General features: G+C 53.0%; 7 protein-coding genes across 7 annotated transcripts; 3 read left to right on the forward strand and 4 right to left on the reverse strand.

The window, feature by feature from the left end:
- Positions 1-8: 8 nt before the first annotated feature.
- On the reverse strand, positions 9-1340 carry PFLUO_LOCUS1532 (uncharacterized protein; the record flags this gene model as incomplete). The annotated part of the gene is made up of 2 exons (XM_073778582.1): positions 9-939; positions 1102-1340. 2 exons carry the CDS (start codon positions 1338-1340, stop codon positions 9-11), a joined length of 1170 nt encoding a protein of 389 aa, XP_073635622.1.
- An 821-nt stretch (positions 1341-2161) lies between these two features.
- On the forward strand, positions 2162-3922 carry PFLUO_LOCUS1533 (uncharacterized protein; the record flags this gene model as incomplete). Its single annotated transcript, XM_073778583.1, has 1 exon — positions 2162-3922. The coding sequence occupies one exon, from the start codon at positions 2162-2164 to the stop codon at positions 3920-3922; it is 1761 nt and encodes a 586-aa protein (XP_073635623.1).
- A 569-nt stretch (positions 3923-4491) lies between these two features.
- On the forward strand, positions 4492-6637 carry PFLUO_LOCUS1534 (uncharacterized protein; the record flags this gene model as incomplete). Its single annotated transcript, XM_073778584.1, has 9 exons — positions 4492-4758; positions 4814-4890; positions 4973-5001; positions 5086-5235; positions 5289-5312; positions 5370-5441; positions 5494-5997; positions 6048-6208; positions 6338-6637. The coding sequence occupies 9 exons, from the start codon at positions 4492-4494 to the stop codon at positions 6635-6637; spliced, it is 1584 nt and encodes a 527-aa protein (XP_073635624.1).
- A 563-nt stretch (positions 6638-7200) lies between these two features.
- On the reverse strand, positions 7201-7930 carry PFLUO_LOCUS1535 (40S ribosomal protein S12; the record flags this gene model as incomplete). Its single annotated transcript, XM_073778585.1, has 3 exons — positions 7201-7325; positions 7388-7709; positions 7928-7930. The coding sequence occupies 3 exons, from the start codon at positions 7928-7930 to the stop codon at positions 7201-7203; spliced, it is 450 nt and encodes a 149-aa protein (XP_073635625.1).
- A 412-nt stretch (positions 7931-8342) lies between these two features.
- PFLUO_LOCUS1536 (uncharacterized protein) lies at positions 8343-12004 on the reverse strand (the record flags this gene model as incomplete). The annotated part of the gene is made up of 2 exons (XM_073778586.1): positions 8343-8743; positions 8800-12004. The coding sequence occupies 2 exons, from the start codon at positions 12002-12004 to the stop codon at positions 8343-8345; spliced, it is 3606 nt and encodes a 1201-aa protein (XP_073635626.1).
- An 862-nt stretch (positions 12005-12866) lies between these two features.
- PFLUO_LOCUS1537 (uncharacterized protein) lies at positions 12867-13876 on the forward strand (the record flags this gene model as incomplete). The annotated part of the gene is made up of 2 exons (XM_073778587.1): positions 12867-12965; positions 13028-13876. The coding sequence occupies 2 exons, from the start codon at positions 12867-12869 to the stop codon at positions 13874-13876; spliced, it is 948 nt and encodes a 315-aa protein (XP_073635627.1).
- Positions 13877-14132: 256 nt separating this feature from the next.
- PFLUO_LOCUS1538 (uncharacterized protein) lies at positions 14133-14949 on the reverse strand (the record flags this gene model as incomplete). Its single annotated transcript, XM_073778588.1, has 2 exons — positions 14133-14792; positions 14845-14949. 2 exons carry the CDS (start codon positions 14947-14949, stop codon positions 14133-14135), a joined length of 765 nt encoding a protein of 254 aa, XP_073635628.1.
- Positions 14950-15006: the final 57 nt, after the last annotated feature.

Below are 15006 nucleotides of genomic sequence, written 5' to 3' on the forward strand. Positions count from 1 at the left end.
TCTATTTTTTATAATTCTAAAGACCAGAACTGGCCAATGATAGCGCTGGCTTGCTCTGAACATGTAACCGGGAGTTCATGGCCACAACTAAGCACCTCAAATCTCACATTCTCCTCCCCAAGCACAGCAATAGCATCCTCCCGCAGATCATCGGCAAGAATAATCGGGTCGGTTTCACCAGCCAAGATCAAGACTTTCGGTTTCTGACCGGCCGTTGGAATATGACGCCACATCTCCTGCTGTGCAATATTAGGTGCATGGCGAATCGACGATATAAACGAAGATATAAATCCCGGATGCGTCATGAGCTGCCAATTCACGGCTCCCGCAACACTGACGTGGGGGTATGTCTCAATCAATGGGCCTTCATCTGGTGCGTTTTCCTTGGGAAGTTCCTCAGAGGGCGCATTCAGGATATTGAAGGAGATCCCAGACTTGGAGTTCTGGGCCTGGTAATTGGTTCCGGTTGTCGCCTTCCCGCCTCCCAGACTACGCTTTACGAACCATTTGAGCAGCGCTTCTGGGAAAAATGGTGACGAATACATGAGTCTCATTGCCCACCCGCGTCGTTCGGGTCGGATCAGGCCGGCGGGTGTCAGTAATGTCACGCTGCGAATCATATGTGGAAAGTTGGCCGCAAAGTTCGATGCGATACCACCGCCGAGAGAATATCCCATGATATCAAATCCGTCGGCTGGTCCTCCAGCACCAGTCCAAGAGACCGGAGAAGAGGTCAGGGCGAGGAGGATCTGAGAGGTGTATAGTCGCGCGTCGTAGGGAAGGTCACCAGGTGCATCAGAATACCCACGACCCCACAGATCAATGAGGAGGACACGGCAACCATGTTCGTTGACAAGTCTCTGGGCCAATGGATACAAAGCCAGTGAGGGAGTCGAGATACCATGGACTAGGAGAACAAAGCGTCCATTGGTAGAGCCCCTAAAGGTAAATTCGCAGGTAAGCTGTAAGTTTGAGGACCAAATGTCAAGGTAAATTCTATCAGACCGATAGTAGACTTCAAAGAAGTATACCATCAAAACGCATCTATTAAGAATATTCGACAAAATCTATATTCTTGACGGATTGAGTCATGCAACCTACCATTCATAACATCGGAAGGTTCCATACGGACTAGTTACGTCTCGGGCTCCCGGTAATGCATCGGGTGGGTATGGCAATCCGGCCTTATCCGAGTCTGTGAGGCTCGGCAACACCGTCTTCAGCGGCGAAGGGATAAGTTGGGGTGGGCTGCCGCGTGTGGATAGATGGCCCAAAAGAAGAACTGCGAGTCCCGCTGTCAGCGGGAGGGCATAGGTTGGCTGAAGTAAATTGGAGACCATGGCGGGAATGGACCTGGAAGAATGAAGAAGGTCAAGAAAGCGAGGTACAACAATTTGGGCTCCAGGTAATATATGTATTGCAAGCGATCCACTATTATTCGCTACCCTCAACAAAACTAACCCTACCGAAGTCCCGGCGGGCTTTGTCTTCTTATCGATTACCGCAGATGGAATTAATCGGTGCTAGAGTATCCCCCGCATACATAGCAGGCGTACAGAGCAGGTCGGTCCATTACATACAAGATTGGTTACAATTGGCTGTCCCTGGCCGCAATCTAACCGTAATCTTCCTTTGCCCTGAAACATTCCCCTATTGGGGATTTTGTTCCCGTTCTGCTCTAGCCAAGTTTCGGCGGACCAGTCAAGTACCTCGGCTAATATTTCATCCTAAACGAACGGCCGCAGGGAAGGAACACACTGCCTTTTATGGGAGCATCTATGTATTCAGATCGATGGTGTATGTAATGTCCGGCATGTCTTCTCCAATTTTCTTCTGCACTTATGTCACGAATTCCCGTATTTTCGTAACCGAAGTCTGTGCCCTAATAGATTGCCAGTTTGGAACGCTAGCCGCATACAGGTCCCATACGCGAAATTGCGGGGAGGGAAAATTCCAAGCAAATTTTGCGTTCGGACCGGCCCCCTGGTCAACAGGATAAATACCCCCGCGACGGACTTTTTTTTCCGGCACATGCCGCGCCTGTTTCACGAATGATCGTGTGCTCATTCGATTGATACTTTTTTTTTGTCTGCACTACTCAAGCAGCTAGCCCAAAGGGCTACCACAAATATCTCTTGCAGCCAGACAAACTCGGGCCGCCATGGACGAAAAACACGGCCCGGAGCCGACCGATGACCAGATGCTGGCTCGGTTGGGCAAGAAACAGGTCCTGAAGCGACGATTCGGAGTCGTCTCGATCTTCGGGTTCGCCATCGCTGAGCTCATCACATGGGAAACCGTACTCGTCCTATTCGAGCAATCCTATGAGAATGGCGGTCCCAGCGGCGCGTTCTTTGGCTACATTATCGCCTCGCTCTCCACATTGTCGGTCTATATAGTCATTTCGGAGCTGGCATCCATGGCGCCAATTGCCGGTGGCCAGTATTACTGGGTCTATATGATGGCTCCCTTGCGTTGGAAGAAAATCTCAAGCTACCTCATCGGGTGGCTGACCTCCCTGGCCTGGATCGCAACTATCGCAACCGAGTCCATTTTCCTCGGCACGATCATCGAAGGCTTAATCAAGCTAGAACAGCCTGACTTTGTGGTGCAGCGATGGCATAACACGCTATGGTCTTGGGCCATGGTGGCAGTTGCCATCTTCATCAACATCGCCATCCCCAATACCTTGCCCAAGTTTGAAATCACCATCCTGGTCCTTCACCTACTTGGCTTCGTCGCCATCACGGCTGTACTTCTTGCGCTGTCACCGAAAGCTTCTCCTGAATTCGTGTTTCACACGGTGGCAAATGGCGGAAAGTGGCCTAGTCAAGGCATTTCCTACTGCATTGGGTTCATTGGAAATGTCGCTACCTTTGTCGGCGCCGACGCAAGTATCCACATGGCAGAGGAAATCGAAAACGCAGCAATCAATCTTCCCCGCGCCATCGTCGGTGGGATGAGTATGAACAGTCTTCTCGGGTTTTCCATGATGCTCACCATTCTGTTCTGTCTGGGGCCCGACGCGAAGACGGTGAACTCGATTTTGGGATCAGATACTGGTTTCCCGTTCATCCAGTTGTTCTACAACTCAACACAATCTTACGCAGGAGCAGCAGTTATGACTTCCATCGGCATCGTTCTCACCATGGCGTGCTCGGTTGGCATTACTACAACAGCATCTCGTATGACATGGTCCTTTGCCCGCGACTTCGGACTGCCCTTTTCCCGCTTTATTTTGAAAGTCAGCAAGCGCAACAAAGTCCCTGTTGTGGCTGTCTTCGTAGTCTGTGCCTGTGCCTGTGCCCTGACGCTCATCTACATCGGCTCTACTACGGCATTCAACGACGTCATTTCCCTGACGGTCACCGCATTCTATGGCTCCTATCTTTTCCCAAGCGCGATGCTCCTGTACCACCGAGTCAAAGGCAATGTTCTCCCCCACGGAACCCTTCTCCAGGGCCAGGGTATCGACGATCCCAATAATCTAGCAACTACCGCCAAAGCGACTGATCCAAAGGACACTGCCCATTCCCCTATCTCCGACACCATTGAGATCATTCCAAATGCAGCTGCTAGAGACGGTCTCGGTGCCAACACCACGATCCCAGAGAAAAGTTCCGCCCGTCCTATCGAGCTCAACGTAGCGGAAGCGCCTCTGATCTGGGGGCCCTGGAAAATCCCTGGCATCTTGGGCATATTAAACAATCTCTATGCTTGCCTCTACATGATCTTCGTGATCTTCTGGAGCACATGGCCCCCCGCAACGCCAGTTAACTACACAACTATGAATTATAGTATTGTCGTTACCGTTGGTGTCCTCATCCTGAGTGGCGTCTGGTATGTTGCACGCGGCAGGACGGAATATAAAGGTCCGCTCATTGACGACGAAGTTGCGGCCATCATGCACATTGCTGTATAACGCCGGGTATGATTGGTGCGGGCGATGGAGATGGATTGGTTGTCGAAGAGTTCTCCAAACCGACTGTGTGGCCTTCCTAACATGAATTTGTACTTATGTTTTAAGAGAAATGTAATGAATACCCTCAGCGTGCAGACCTCTGTATATCGTGCAGTTAAATGCAGAACAGCTAAATCTTCTGAACAGAAGATGAGAACCTTCTTGCACCTTCCTGCAGGTGATTCGGACAAATACAGCCGAACTAGGTTGTCCGGCCAATCCAGTTGAACTACTCGCCCCAAATCGGACCAATAGCTGTGACGCGGCCATCTGTTGGCCCGACCGGGGGGGGGGGGGGGGGGGGAGTACGTACCTTCGGTCTTATAAATTTTTTTGTATCGGGCTTCGGGAGCGGGATTCAGAACCTCCGCCCACTAAAATTGGTAGCTTGTTATAGTTAAAGCCATTGCTAGAATTGTCATCGGTCTTGCAGATTATTTCTACTTATGCCGCTGTGAAAGAATTTTACCAACTAAATTCAGTTTCGCTCCTCCTTCAAACTAGGTGCTATACTCTACAGCCTTTCCAAGATGGAAGAGAAACCGCCAAACAGTGCAGAACTTCCGACTTCTGCTGAGCAATATGCCTCTGTCGCTCAAAATCCAACAAAGGACGATTCATCCTCCACATTTTCAGCGCCAAACCCCGCGTTGGACTCCACAAACCCGGATGCAAATACGGAGCCTGCAAAAGATGGAGAAAAGGAGTACATTGCCGGTTTCAAGTTATTTATGGCCATCGCAGCAGTCACTCTGGTCTGCTTTCTAGTCATGCTTGATACTTCCATCATTGTGACCGTAAGTCCTGGATGCCATGTTTACCAGAACAGTTTTCTGACGCCACCATCACCAGGCCATCCCCAAAATCACAACTGAATTTCACTCTCTTCAAGACATAGGATGGTATGGTAGTGCGTACCAGATTGCCAGGTAAGAGCTATTCGAATATCTTTGCTGCATGATTTTGCCTAATACACCATACCATACAGTGCTTCTCTACAACCCCTTACAGGGAGAATCTATACCAACTTCAGTACGAAGGTATTTGATTCTGATATTTTCACAGTGTGCTCGAAAATGCTAACGTAGTCTCCGAGTAGTGGACTTATCTGTCGTTTTTTCTAGTTTTTGAGCTGGGCTCACTTTTATGTGCTGTCTCTAACTCATCAAAAATGTTGATTGTCGCTCGCGCCGTGGCGGGCTTGGGTTCGTCGGGCTTGCTGAATGGCTCTATGACCATCATTGCATCTTCGGTCCCAATGTACAAATCACCAGGTATGGTATTTGATTTCCAATCCGGGGCAACTTTGACTAATATCTCTATCCAGCTTTGATTGGGATCATGATGGGTTGTAAGTACTCCGTCACTCATTCCAAGCCGAGTAATTCATTACTGACTCACGTACCAGTCGCACAGATGGGAGTCGTTCTCGGGCCCGTACTGGGTGGTGCATTGACGGAATATTCCACTTGGAGATGGTGTAAGTAGCAAAGACGCCTGTTCCTTGGAATAGCAACTAACCACGCCCAAAGGCTTTTACCTCAATCTTCCCGTTGGGGCTGCTGCAGCACTGTTGCTCGTCGTCGTCCAAATTCCAGACCAGGTTGAAAAGCCTTCAATCTCACTGATTAAGGAGACTGTCCTCCATAAGCTTGATCTTATTGGATTTGTTCTCTTTGCCCCGGCGGCCATTCAATTGCTGCTTGCCCTTCAATACGGGGGCAACAAGTTCGCCTGGAATAGCTCCACTGTCATTGGACTCTTCTGTGGTTCAGGTGCTACATTTATCGTCTTCTTGCTCTGGGAATACCGCCAAAAGGACCGTGCCATGATTCCGTTGACCATGCTCAGGATGCGACCTGTCTGGTCCAGTTGTGTAACGATAGCCTGTGTTATGGCCCTCGTGCTCTGCAACTCCTACTATCTTCCGGTGTACTTCCAGGCTGTCAAGAATGTTTCGCCGATTCTCAGCGGTGTCTACATGTTGCCTGGGATTCTGACTCAGTTGGTGTTTGCAGTAGTGTCAGGGTTACTGAGTATGTCTATTTCCCTTTTCTTTGGACTGCTTGAACTGATGATATTGCAGTTGGCAAGCTCGGTTATTATCTCCCATGGGCTGTCTTCTGTGGAGTAGCTACGGCCATCGGTAATGGCCTGTTGTCTACGTTCAAGCCCGATACACCGACTGCCAAGTGGGTTGGATATCAAATCATCTTAGGTGCTGGTCGAGGATCAGGATTCCAGACGGTGAGAATTTCCAAACTTATCTAGGCAATCAGCTAATGTGTCTTTGTTTCAAAGCCGATGGTGGCAGTCCAAAATGCTCTTCCACCTGCACAAGTCTCCGTTGCCATGTCTGTCCTGATATTTTCGCAGACCTTATCCGGCGCAGTGTTCCTTACTTTTGCGAACGTGATCTTCGATAATGGCTTGAAAACACTGGTTCCGCAGTACGCGCCGTCGATTGACCCTGAGGTTCTAATTGCCGCTGGAGCTTCTGGCATTCGAAAAGTGGTCACTGGCAATAACCTTGCAGGGGTGCTGAGGGCTTATTGTGCGAGCATAGATCATGTTTTCTACATGGCTGCTGCACTTGGTGTGTGTATCTTTGCATCCTCTTGGGGCATGGGATGGAAGGATGTTCGGAAAAAGAAGCCTACGGTCGACAAAGTCTAACCGAAAGGAAACCGCCGCATTAAATAATAAGATCTAGACGGGCATAGATAAAGGGGTGTCAGGCCTGGTTCACGCTATAGAAAATCTCAGCTCGCTTTATAGAACTACATACGGAGTAAACGATTTCACATTAAGAAGGTTGGAGCTATGTCAAGCCTACGCTTAAAGTCGACGCCGCAGATACGGAGCGGCGACTTGTTTATGAAGGTCCTCTACACATGACAATTCTACTAAGTTTGTCGAGTTCATATGTAGATCAGTCAGGGGCGAGGAAAATGTTATCACATCATCGTGTTTGATTTTGTCAAGGTAATAGACGTGCGTAGGTAGCCGTGGCACTACACTTCCGAGCAAACGGAGCGCAGTATGACTAGATCCGGTCGATCTCAAGTCCCAAGAGGGCAACAAAAGACATGTAAGACTTCTCCATGAGACATGGCTTCTTCAAATCATCTCTCTGCCTTCTCCAGTCCATCAATCAACAAGCCCAGTCCCACGACACCTTCCACACACATAACATACCCCCAAGACAATCAGCACGATTCAGTCCTAGAGGACCGAATCTACTGCTCAGTCTGGAAGTAGTTGAGGAGAACAGAGCGCTCCTGCGACTCCTCACCCCAGTCCTTAACAACGACGCACGAGCAGTTAACGACCTTGCGAGCGTTACCCTCACGGTCAAGGGTGCCTATTGTCAAGTCAGCACACATGCTCTATCAAGTCCCCCTCCTCCGAAAAGGTATAACATACACAGACCAACCCACTCGCCAAGCATCTTGCCATCGGGCACCTTGATGAGGGGAATCTTGTGCTCAGAGCAGAGAGCAACAACAAGCTTCTTGTAAGCCTCCTCCTCGCAGCCCTCGTTAAGGACACACATGTGCGCCTGGCGGCGGTCGAGGGCCTTGGCGGCCTCGCGCAGACCGCGGGCCAGACCGTCGTGGATGAGCGAGATGCGCAGAACGCCCTTCAGAGCGTCCAGGACGGACATCTGGCCGGAGCCGGCATCGGCGGAAACCTCGACCTCATCGGCGGCGGCGACGGGGTTGGACTGGGTCTCTTCTCCGTCCGACTGCGTGGGGTGTTAGTTTTTGGGTTTTTTGGAGGGGGTGGGATGGTTGGAGATGGTTTTTGGATCGAGAGGAAAATTGGTATTCGGAGGATTGTTGCAAAATCTCTTTCCGTGAGTGCAATGCAACCAGCTCTTCGAAACACCGTTCCATCTCTCCTCCGTCTCTCACAACCGTATAGTATAGATCGGATCACAGGCAAAATTCGAGGTCGACGTACCATTTTGATTGCTACTGTATTTGGTAGGTAGCTGGGTGTTCAATTCAAAAGTCGGAAGATCCTCAAAGAGGGGTGGTATTCGATTGAGATAGTGGATGGAGATGAAAGTGGTGATGGTGTGGAATAATTTTCGATTTCTCGGTTGTGCGCCCTACGCTTATGTCATCCAACAAATCACGTGAGGAGGATCTCGATTTTCGGATTGTACAACAGTACAAGGCATGACTACCAATTACCGCAGATGAAAAAAAAATGGTGACAGACGACCCGAACAAGTAGATTCGCCACAAAATAAACGCAAGAGGTATCATAATCGTACATAATAAAACTCCGCCCTGTACACCACCTCCCCTCCCCAAAAATCTGCCGGCGCCGGGACCGAAACGGCGAGAAGACGCTCACAAAAGAAAAAGAATCAAACATATGTACTAGGCCGGGAGTGCCCATAGCCATTCAGTAAACCAGAAGGAGAGCCGTTGGAGGCGTCGACGGAAGCAGCATGGCCGTTTGGCTGGGTCGTGCCGCCGATTCCGCCAGAGAAGGACTCTTGGTCGATATGCATGCTGAGGAATTGGAACTGAAGCCCGTTCAGATGGGGGATGTGCGGGACGAGGTCCATGAAGTCGGAGAGTCGAATCCAGAACACATGCTCCATGTCGAAGTATTTGGATCGCGTGTCGCAGTCTTTCTGCAGAATCTGTCCAACCGACGAGTCGTGGAAATCAGGTTCACCCGCCTGGATGAGCATCCGTCGAGTGACTCGCCACAGATTCATGCGTTGAGTCGGCGTCGCTTTGCGTTTCTCCCAGCTGGCATCTATTGCGAATCAGATCAGCGGACAGTATACGATGATTGAAGGGGAAAAAACTTACATTGCGAAAGTTGGAGATCATTGGTCGCCAGCAAGGGTGCAACCAAGTAGTTCGGAATCCATTTCTCGTCCGCCATCTCCTTATCACACGTGGGTTCAAGCTGCTTGGTGAGCGCAGTGACCAAGGGCATGAAACTCTTCAGCCAAGTATGACTTCTCGCGCGGGGGTCATTAGATCCCACAAAATTGGCAGCCACACGCAGGCGAATGGGAAGGGCGTCGCGGCGTCTCTGCTCCAGTTCTTCCTGGTCACGACGGACTTTCGCCATCCGGGCCCGTTCCTGTTCCAGGCGTTTCTGGCGCTCGTCTTCAGCCTGCTTGATTCGCCGCTGTTCAGCTTCCTTACGTTTGCGCTCGTCCTCCTCAGCTTTTTCGCGAGCAGCGCGAGCCGCTCGGTCTGCCTCTTCCTTGGACAGTCGAGCACGCTCCGCCTCGTCGGCAACACGTCGTTCTTCGGCCACGCGCTCATCCTCGGCCCTCTTTGCCTCAGCTCGCTGACGTTCTTCGGCATCCATTTCAGCAGGCTTCTCGTCCGTCGGAACTTCACTCGGCTTCGGCTCTTGAGATTCAGCCTTCACGACCCCATTCTCCATAACAGCATCTTCCTTGGGCGACGGTTCACGAGCGACAGGCTTCTTCGACGGCTCTCCAAACTTTCGTGTCGTCTTCTCGTCCGTCCGCGAAGAATCATCATGAGAAGTGGGCTTATCAGCGTCCGCGGGCTCGTTTCCAGATTTTCGGGAAGCACCGTTGGCATTTGCCTCGGAAAGCATGCGCCGCTTCTTCTTTCGTGACTCGGGAGACAACTGATCGCCATGGCCACCACGGGACCGAGATCGTTCTGGCGAGGCATCGGCGCGAATGCGCTTGAGAGATGAAAGCGACTCAGACCCGTCAGCTCGGGCCTTGGTGGTTTCTTCCCGTCCCGATAGGGAATCCGAAGAGAATAAGCTGGATCGTCGATCCTGACCTGGACCTGGACGACGTCCTGCGATGAGCCGTCTCTTTTTCACTTCATCGTTGCGTGCCATTGTGCTTGATTCGCTGCCTCTTCTGGCCGAAACAGTAGACTTCGCGGGACGGGAATCATGGTCCGAGCTACCCATCGTGCTTTCACCAGCATCTTTCGCCGATACCTTGCCACGAGATCCCACCGTCTTCCCCTTCTCGCGTCTCTTCTCTTTGTCGCCGTCCAAGGCCGTGGAGTCGCGACGCCGGGCAGCGTTGGGGCTAGCGTTGGGCTTTTTAGAGGTACGAGCAACAGGAGAGGAGGATCGTTTGCGCGCAGTGCGTTTATCTTCCTTGTCCTTTGCGCGCGCGCGTCGTGGAGATGAGGTAGCGCCCTTGTGGCCTTCACCACCATTGTAATTTTCATAGGCATCCTTGAGCATGTCATATTCTTCCTCCCAGTCCTCGCCCTGACGAGCTCGGGAGAGTTCATGGTACGTCAAGCCTTCGAATAGTCGGCGGGTTGGATTAAAGCCCGGTTGGTTGAGAATCAGCTGGACGACGGCGGGCTTGCCACGACCGATGGCAGCCAGCATGGGAGTGTTGTAACCAGGTTTGTGATCAAGGTCAGGGTTTGGGTCCGAGTCCGCATTGCCCATGGCATACAAAAGGGATAGCACGTCATGGTGGCAGCCCTTTGCTGCCGCAATCAAGGACGCGGTGTCGGCTTTCTGCAAGATGTTCAAGATGCTGACCACACCGGCCTCGTCGCCCTTGGATGCAAAGACTTGCAGGTTTTCCAGTGTTGGTTTCGTCCACAACAGATCGTTTCGCGTGGCTTCGCTGCGTCCTGTCTTGCGTCGACCTGTTGCACCCGTCTGGGCCGGGCTGCGTGGTCCCAGGAGTGGCGGCGAAGGGCTGGCGCCTGAGGCCCGTCGCGAATGAGATGCCGCGACACTGTGTTCCTCTGAGCGTCGACCCGGCCGTGAGCTGGCCTTGGCATCGGCGATGGTCTTTCGCATCTCCTGGTATTCGTCGTCATCAAGTTCGGAGGGAACGAGTTCATAGGGCTCGTCTCCTGCAGCGTTCACCGTTCGAGGGTTTGCGCCCGCATCCAATAACAGCTTCACCACATCAACATTGCCGTTCTCCACGGCATCGATCAACGGGGTATCCTTGTCGATATTCTTCGTGTTTATTTCGCAACCGGCGTCCAACAAAAACTTGACAATATCGGTCTCACCGTTCAGAGAGACAATCTGCAGCGGGGTGTTGCCTGCGTTGTCGGGAATGTTCAAATCTTCAGGGCGTTCCGCATGACGCGCAGCCACCTGGTCGTATTTTCGCTCGGCGCACGCTCTCGCCAGCGGTGTGCGTCCGCTCTTATCGCGCAACTTCTTGGGACCCATCTGTTTGGCCGGGGAGGCAGAGGTGCCATCCCCAGACCCAAGTTTGCGCAGGCGGGCACTGGGGAGCGGGGAGCCGCTGACAGAAGACGAGGTGGATTGTCGATCTTCTGACACTTGTCGTGGAAACCCGGTCAGAAGAGGAGTAGGAGCTTTCTTTCTGGAAGGAAACTGAGAACCAGAGGCGGATCGGGTGTGAGAACCACGAGTGGGGGAAACGGAACGCGTGTTGGAGGGAGGTGAAAATCGGATGTTGTTGTCGACATCTTTAAAAAGGTCGCGGGAAGGGCCGTTCGGTCGTTCCTCAGAAGAAGCTGCGCGGTTTCCTCGACTGAAACTTCTCTTGCGGTGATTTGGCGGCTTTTCTGCCTTGGACGAGCCATGATCCGGCACAGCCTCCGCGAGAGAATCTTGTTCATCTGCCTTTTCGATCTTCACCACCGATGCTGATGGAGGCCCCGTTCGCTGGGACGGACTGGCCGACCGAGAGCTTCGGTCTGCCTCGCCTCGAGACTCGCCATCGATGCGCGGTCGCTTGCGCAGGTGCCCTTCAACGCCGTCCGTGTCGCCCAGCGGCTGGCGCAGGGGGTCGTGGCGAATATGCTTGCGCTTCTTCTCAGGGGAAAGGGACTCCCGGCCGGATTGGATGATGGTTTCTGCCTCCGAGTCGGCTCTGGGACTCGGAGGTCCTTCGTGGTCGGATTCGACAGCCTGCTCGCGATCGCTGCCCGGCCTTGAATGCGACTCGGGCACCTTTTCGCTCGCCGACGGCTCCCCATCCACCTTCACAGCAGCGGCGATCTGATCGACATCCTGGGCAGCTGGCAAAGCGACTGCCTCGACATCACTCATAGCGATAGCACTCGATGTCTTAGAATTCCGCTCGTCATTTTGGGGCCACAGGCTGGGACGACCGTAGTCGGCAGGGCCACCAGTGGTGCGCAGACGCAGAGATGTGGCCACTGGAAGGAGGGAGTGCACTCTTGGAGGTGAACGAGGTGAACTCAACGAGAGTGGGACGGTCGCGTTTGACGAAAATCGAGAAGTGCTGGAAATAGTGGTCGGTAGAATAGATGGTCGGCGGGGAGAGATCGAGTAGTGCGTAATTAAAATTATATATAGGAGGGTTGGTGGAGGAAAGGGGAGGGGGAAAAAGGGTGGGTAGAGTCTTGAGAGAGGGAGAAGAGAGGGAGAAGAGAGAAGGCAGAGAAGAGGGAGGGAAGGAAACTGGGAAGGAAAGGAATGGAGCCAATGGGTAAGGGTCGATGGGTCGGGCCACTTAGCTGCGAAGTACTACGAGATAACGCATTCACCCAGACACGAGGACGATTCCCACTCGGAGACGACTTATTTCCTCAATTCTGATCCTCTCTCTTGCCCTTTCACTCGGAATCCACCCTCCACTTCCACCCTCACCCGTGAATCTGCCCGTCCGCATCTACTCATTCCTGCACGGCCCTCGCCACTAGACCCGACGCGGATTCTGCAAACTCTGCAAACTGGCCGATCAGCTGACTACTACCAATCATCATAGACCCGCCCCCGTGAGTTACATAAGGCGTCTCGTCAAGTTACATTGGCCGGTTCTGGGAGCTGATTGTGATTGCGTTTAGGCTCAGATAAACGCGTGAAGTTCCTCGTGGTCAGAGGATGGTGTGCGAGATACCGCCTAACTGATCGATGAGATGATATGATCCGGCCAGAAACACAGATCATGGATGTTATTGCACACACCCTCGACCGCTGCCTCGAGGCGGCGGGCATGGATGCTGTGGATGCGCTGCGCAGCTTCTTCGTCCTCGCGGCGGCAACAGTACGTCCATCCCTCGATCGCGATCATCGTCACCAAGCGACTTCACTAACCATCGCGTGAAGACCATCTCCGTCAGCATCCCATCCTCCCTCCGCTCCCGCTTCCTCGTCTATGGCCCGCGCGCAAAGACAGAGACCACGCCCCCATCACGCCCTTCGTCCGGTCTCCTGGACTACCTCGCAACATGGCGCGTGCCGCACAGCTACTTTGCCCAATTCTACATCGCGTCCCTCCTCTCCTCCCTATTCTGGGCCTGGCAGCTTCTCACCAAGGGCACCGCATTCCTCGAAATCGCGTCGCGCGTGAGCCCGGAACACCTGGCGCACTCCATGTCCGTTCATCAGGTCGTGGTATGCTGGATCCTCGTCACCCTCCAGGGCGCACGACGGGTGTGGGAATCATACGCCTTCTCAAAGCCATCCTCGTCGCAGATGTGGGTGGTGCACTGGATCCTAGGGCTATGTTTCTACCTCGCAACCGCCGTAGCCATCTGGATCGAAGGGTCGGGCCAGCTGCTGTTCCACGACATCTCCGCATCCCACTTCAACCTCACCATCGCCCCGACCCTGCGTACGTTCCTCTGCGTCCCGCTCTTCCTTGTGGCTTCCGGCATCCAACATGATTGCCACCACTACCTCTCCACCTTGAAGACGTACGCCGTCCCCGATGAGCACCCCATGTTCCGCGGCGTGGTCTGCCCGCACTACGGCGCCGAATGCCTGATCTACCTCTCGCTGGCACTACTAGCTGCGCCGCCTGGTCAATTGGCTAACAAGACGATGGTGGCGTGTTTGGGTTTTGTGGTTGTCAATCTCGGCATCACGGCCAAAACGACGAAACAGTGGTATATCCAGAAATTCGGTGCGGAGGTCGTGCAGGGTTGGTGGCTTATGATTCCGTTCGTCTATTAATGTTCGGCAATCGAGATGGGTGTCATTCAAAACCACGGAAGGTGATCGATATCGGACTTCACATGCCATCAGGCGGTCACTCGCCCTCGACACCGGGCGTTGTTGCATGCAGAGCGCAGTGCATCTGCAAGACTCTTGATGCCAGGATAGAACCTGAAGGTAATCCAGATCGGATTCTTCCTTCGCAGCATGATCCTGCTTACAGACACGCATACCTACCTGTAAAACATAGTTAGATTGTACATAATAAGAACAGTTACGGTCCCCTCCCCAGAAACTTCATCGTATTCCCCACCGCAGCCACCTTCAGCACATCGCGATACGTCAGACTCGTCCGTGTCTCGCGCGGGAACCACCCATCCCGCAAGGCCTGCTGGTCCCGCAGTAGATCCCAATTGCAGATCGTCTCCGCGCCCAGATGTTCGTCTCGTGCCGTCTCTGCGATCCCATGTAGGAAATCCGTGTAGATCTTGCCGCGGGTCACGAGTAGACTTCGTCGTTCCTGTAAGACTCGATACTGTGGTTTTCTGGGTTCGTGGTCAGTAGCCTCGGTGTGGTTGTGGTCGTGATTGTGGTTTTGTTGTTGTCGTTCTGAAAGGTCCTTCGGATATAAATCCAACACAATCCCCGCCCCCAGACTAACCGTCGCCACGAGCGGATAATACGCCGCCCCGTCCTCATGCGGCATAATCCCCTGACCGGGTTTGTACTCATTAACAAGGACATGGTTGGGGGCCCGATGCGGCGCATCACTAAAGACGCCCAGGCTATGCAGCCGCGGCTCAATGATAGGATTGACGAGCCATTGCGGAAGCGGGGATGCGAGCAGGGTGTTTGATTTTGTTAGCGCCGACGGCCAGGTTTGTAGGCGGCGGTGGGTGAGTTGGGTCCAGCGGGGGAGGGGCGCGGATGAGATCTATTCATGATGGATGTTAGATGTTGCTACGGGAGGGTTGGATAGATCGTACCTTTTGGAGGAGTCGGGCTTCTTCCTCTTCGGTTATAAAGTCGGGGATGTAGAATGCATCATCTGGCAGGACGGAGATCCGCGCAGCCTCGAGATTGAACTCCATGGGTAGCCAAGACAGAGAGCAGAGGGAGTGGAAGAGTATAGGCACACCCACGTCACG

This window comes from Penicillium psychrofluorescens, assembly GCF_964197705.1.
Source record: "Penicillium psychrofluorescens genome assembly, chromosome: 1".
Taxonomy (NCBI): Eukaryota; Fungi; Ascomycota; class Eurotiomycetes; order Eurotiales; family Aspergillaceae; genus Penicillium; species Penicillium psychrofluorescens.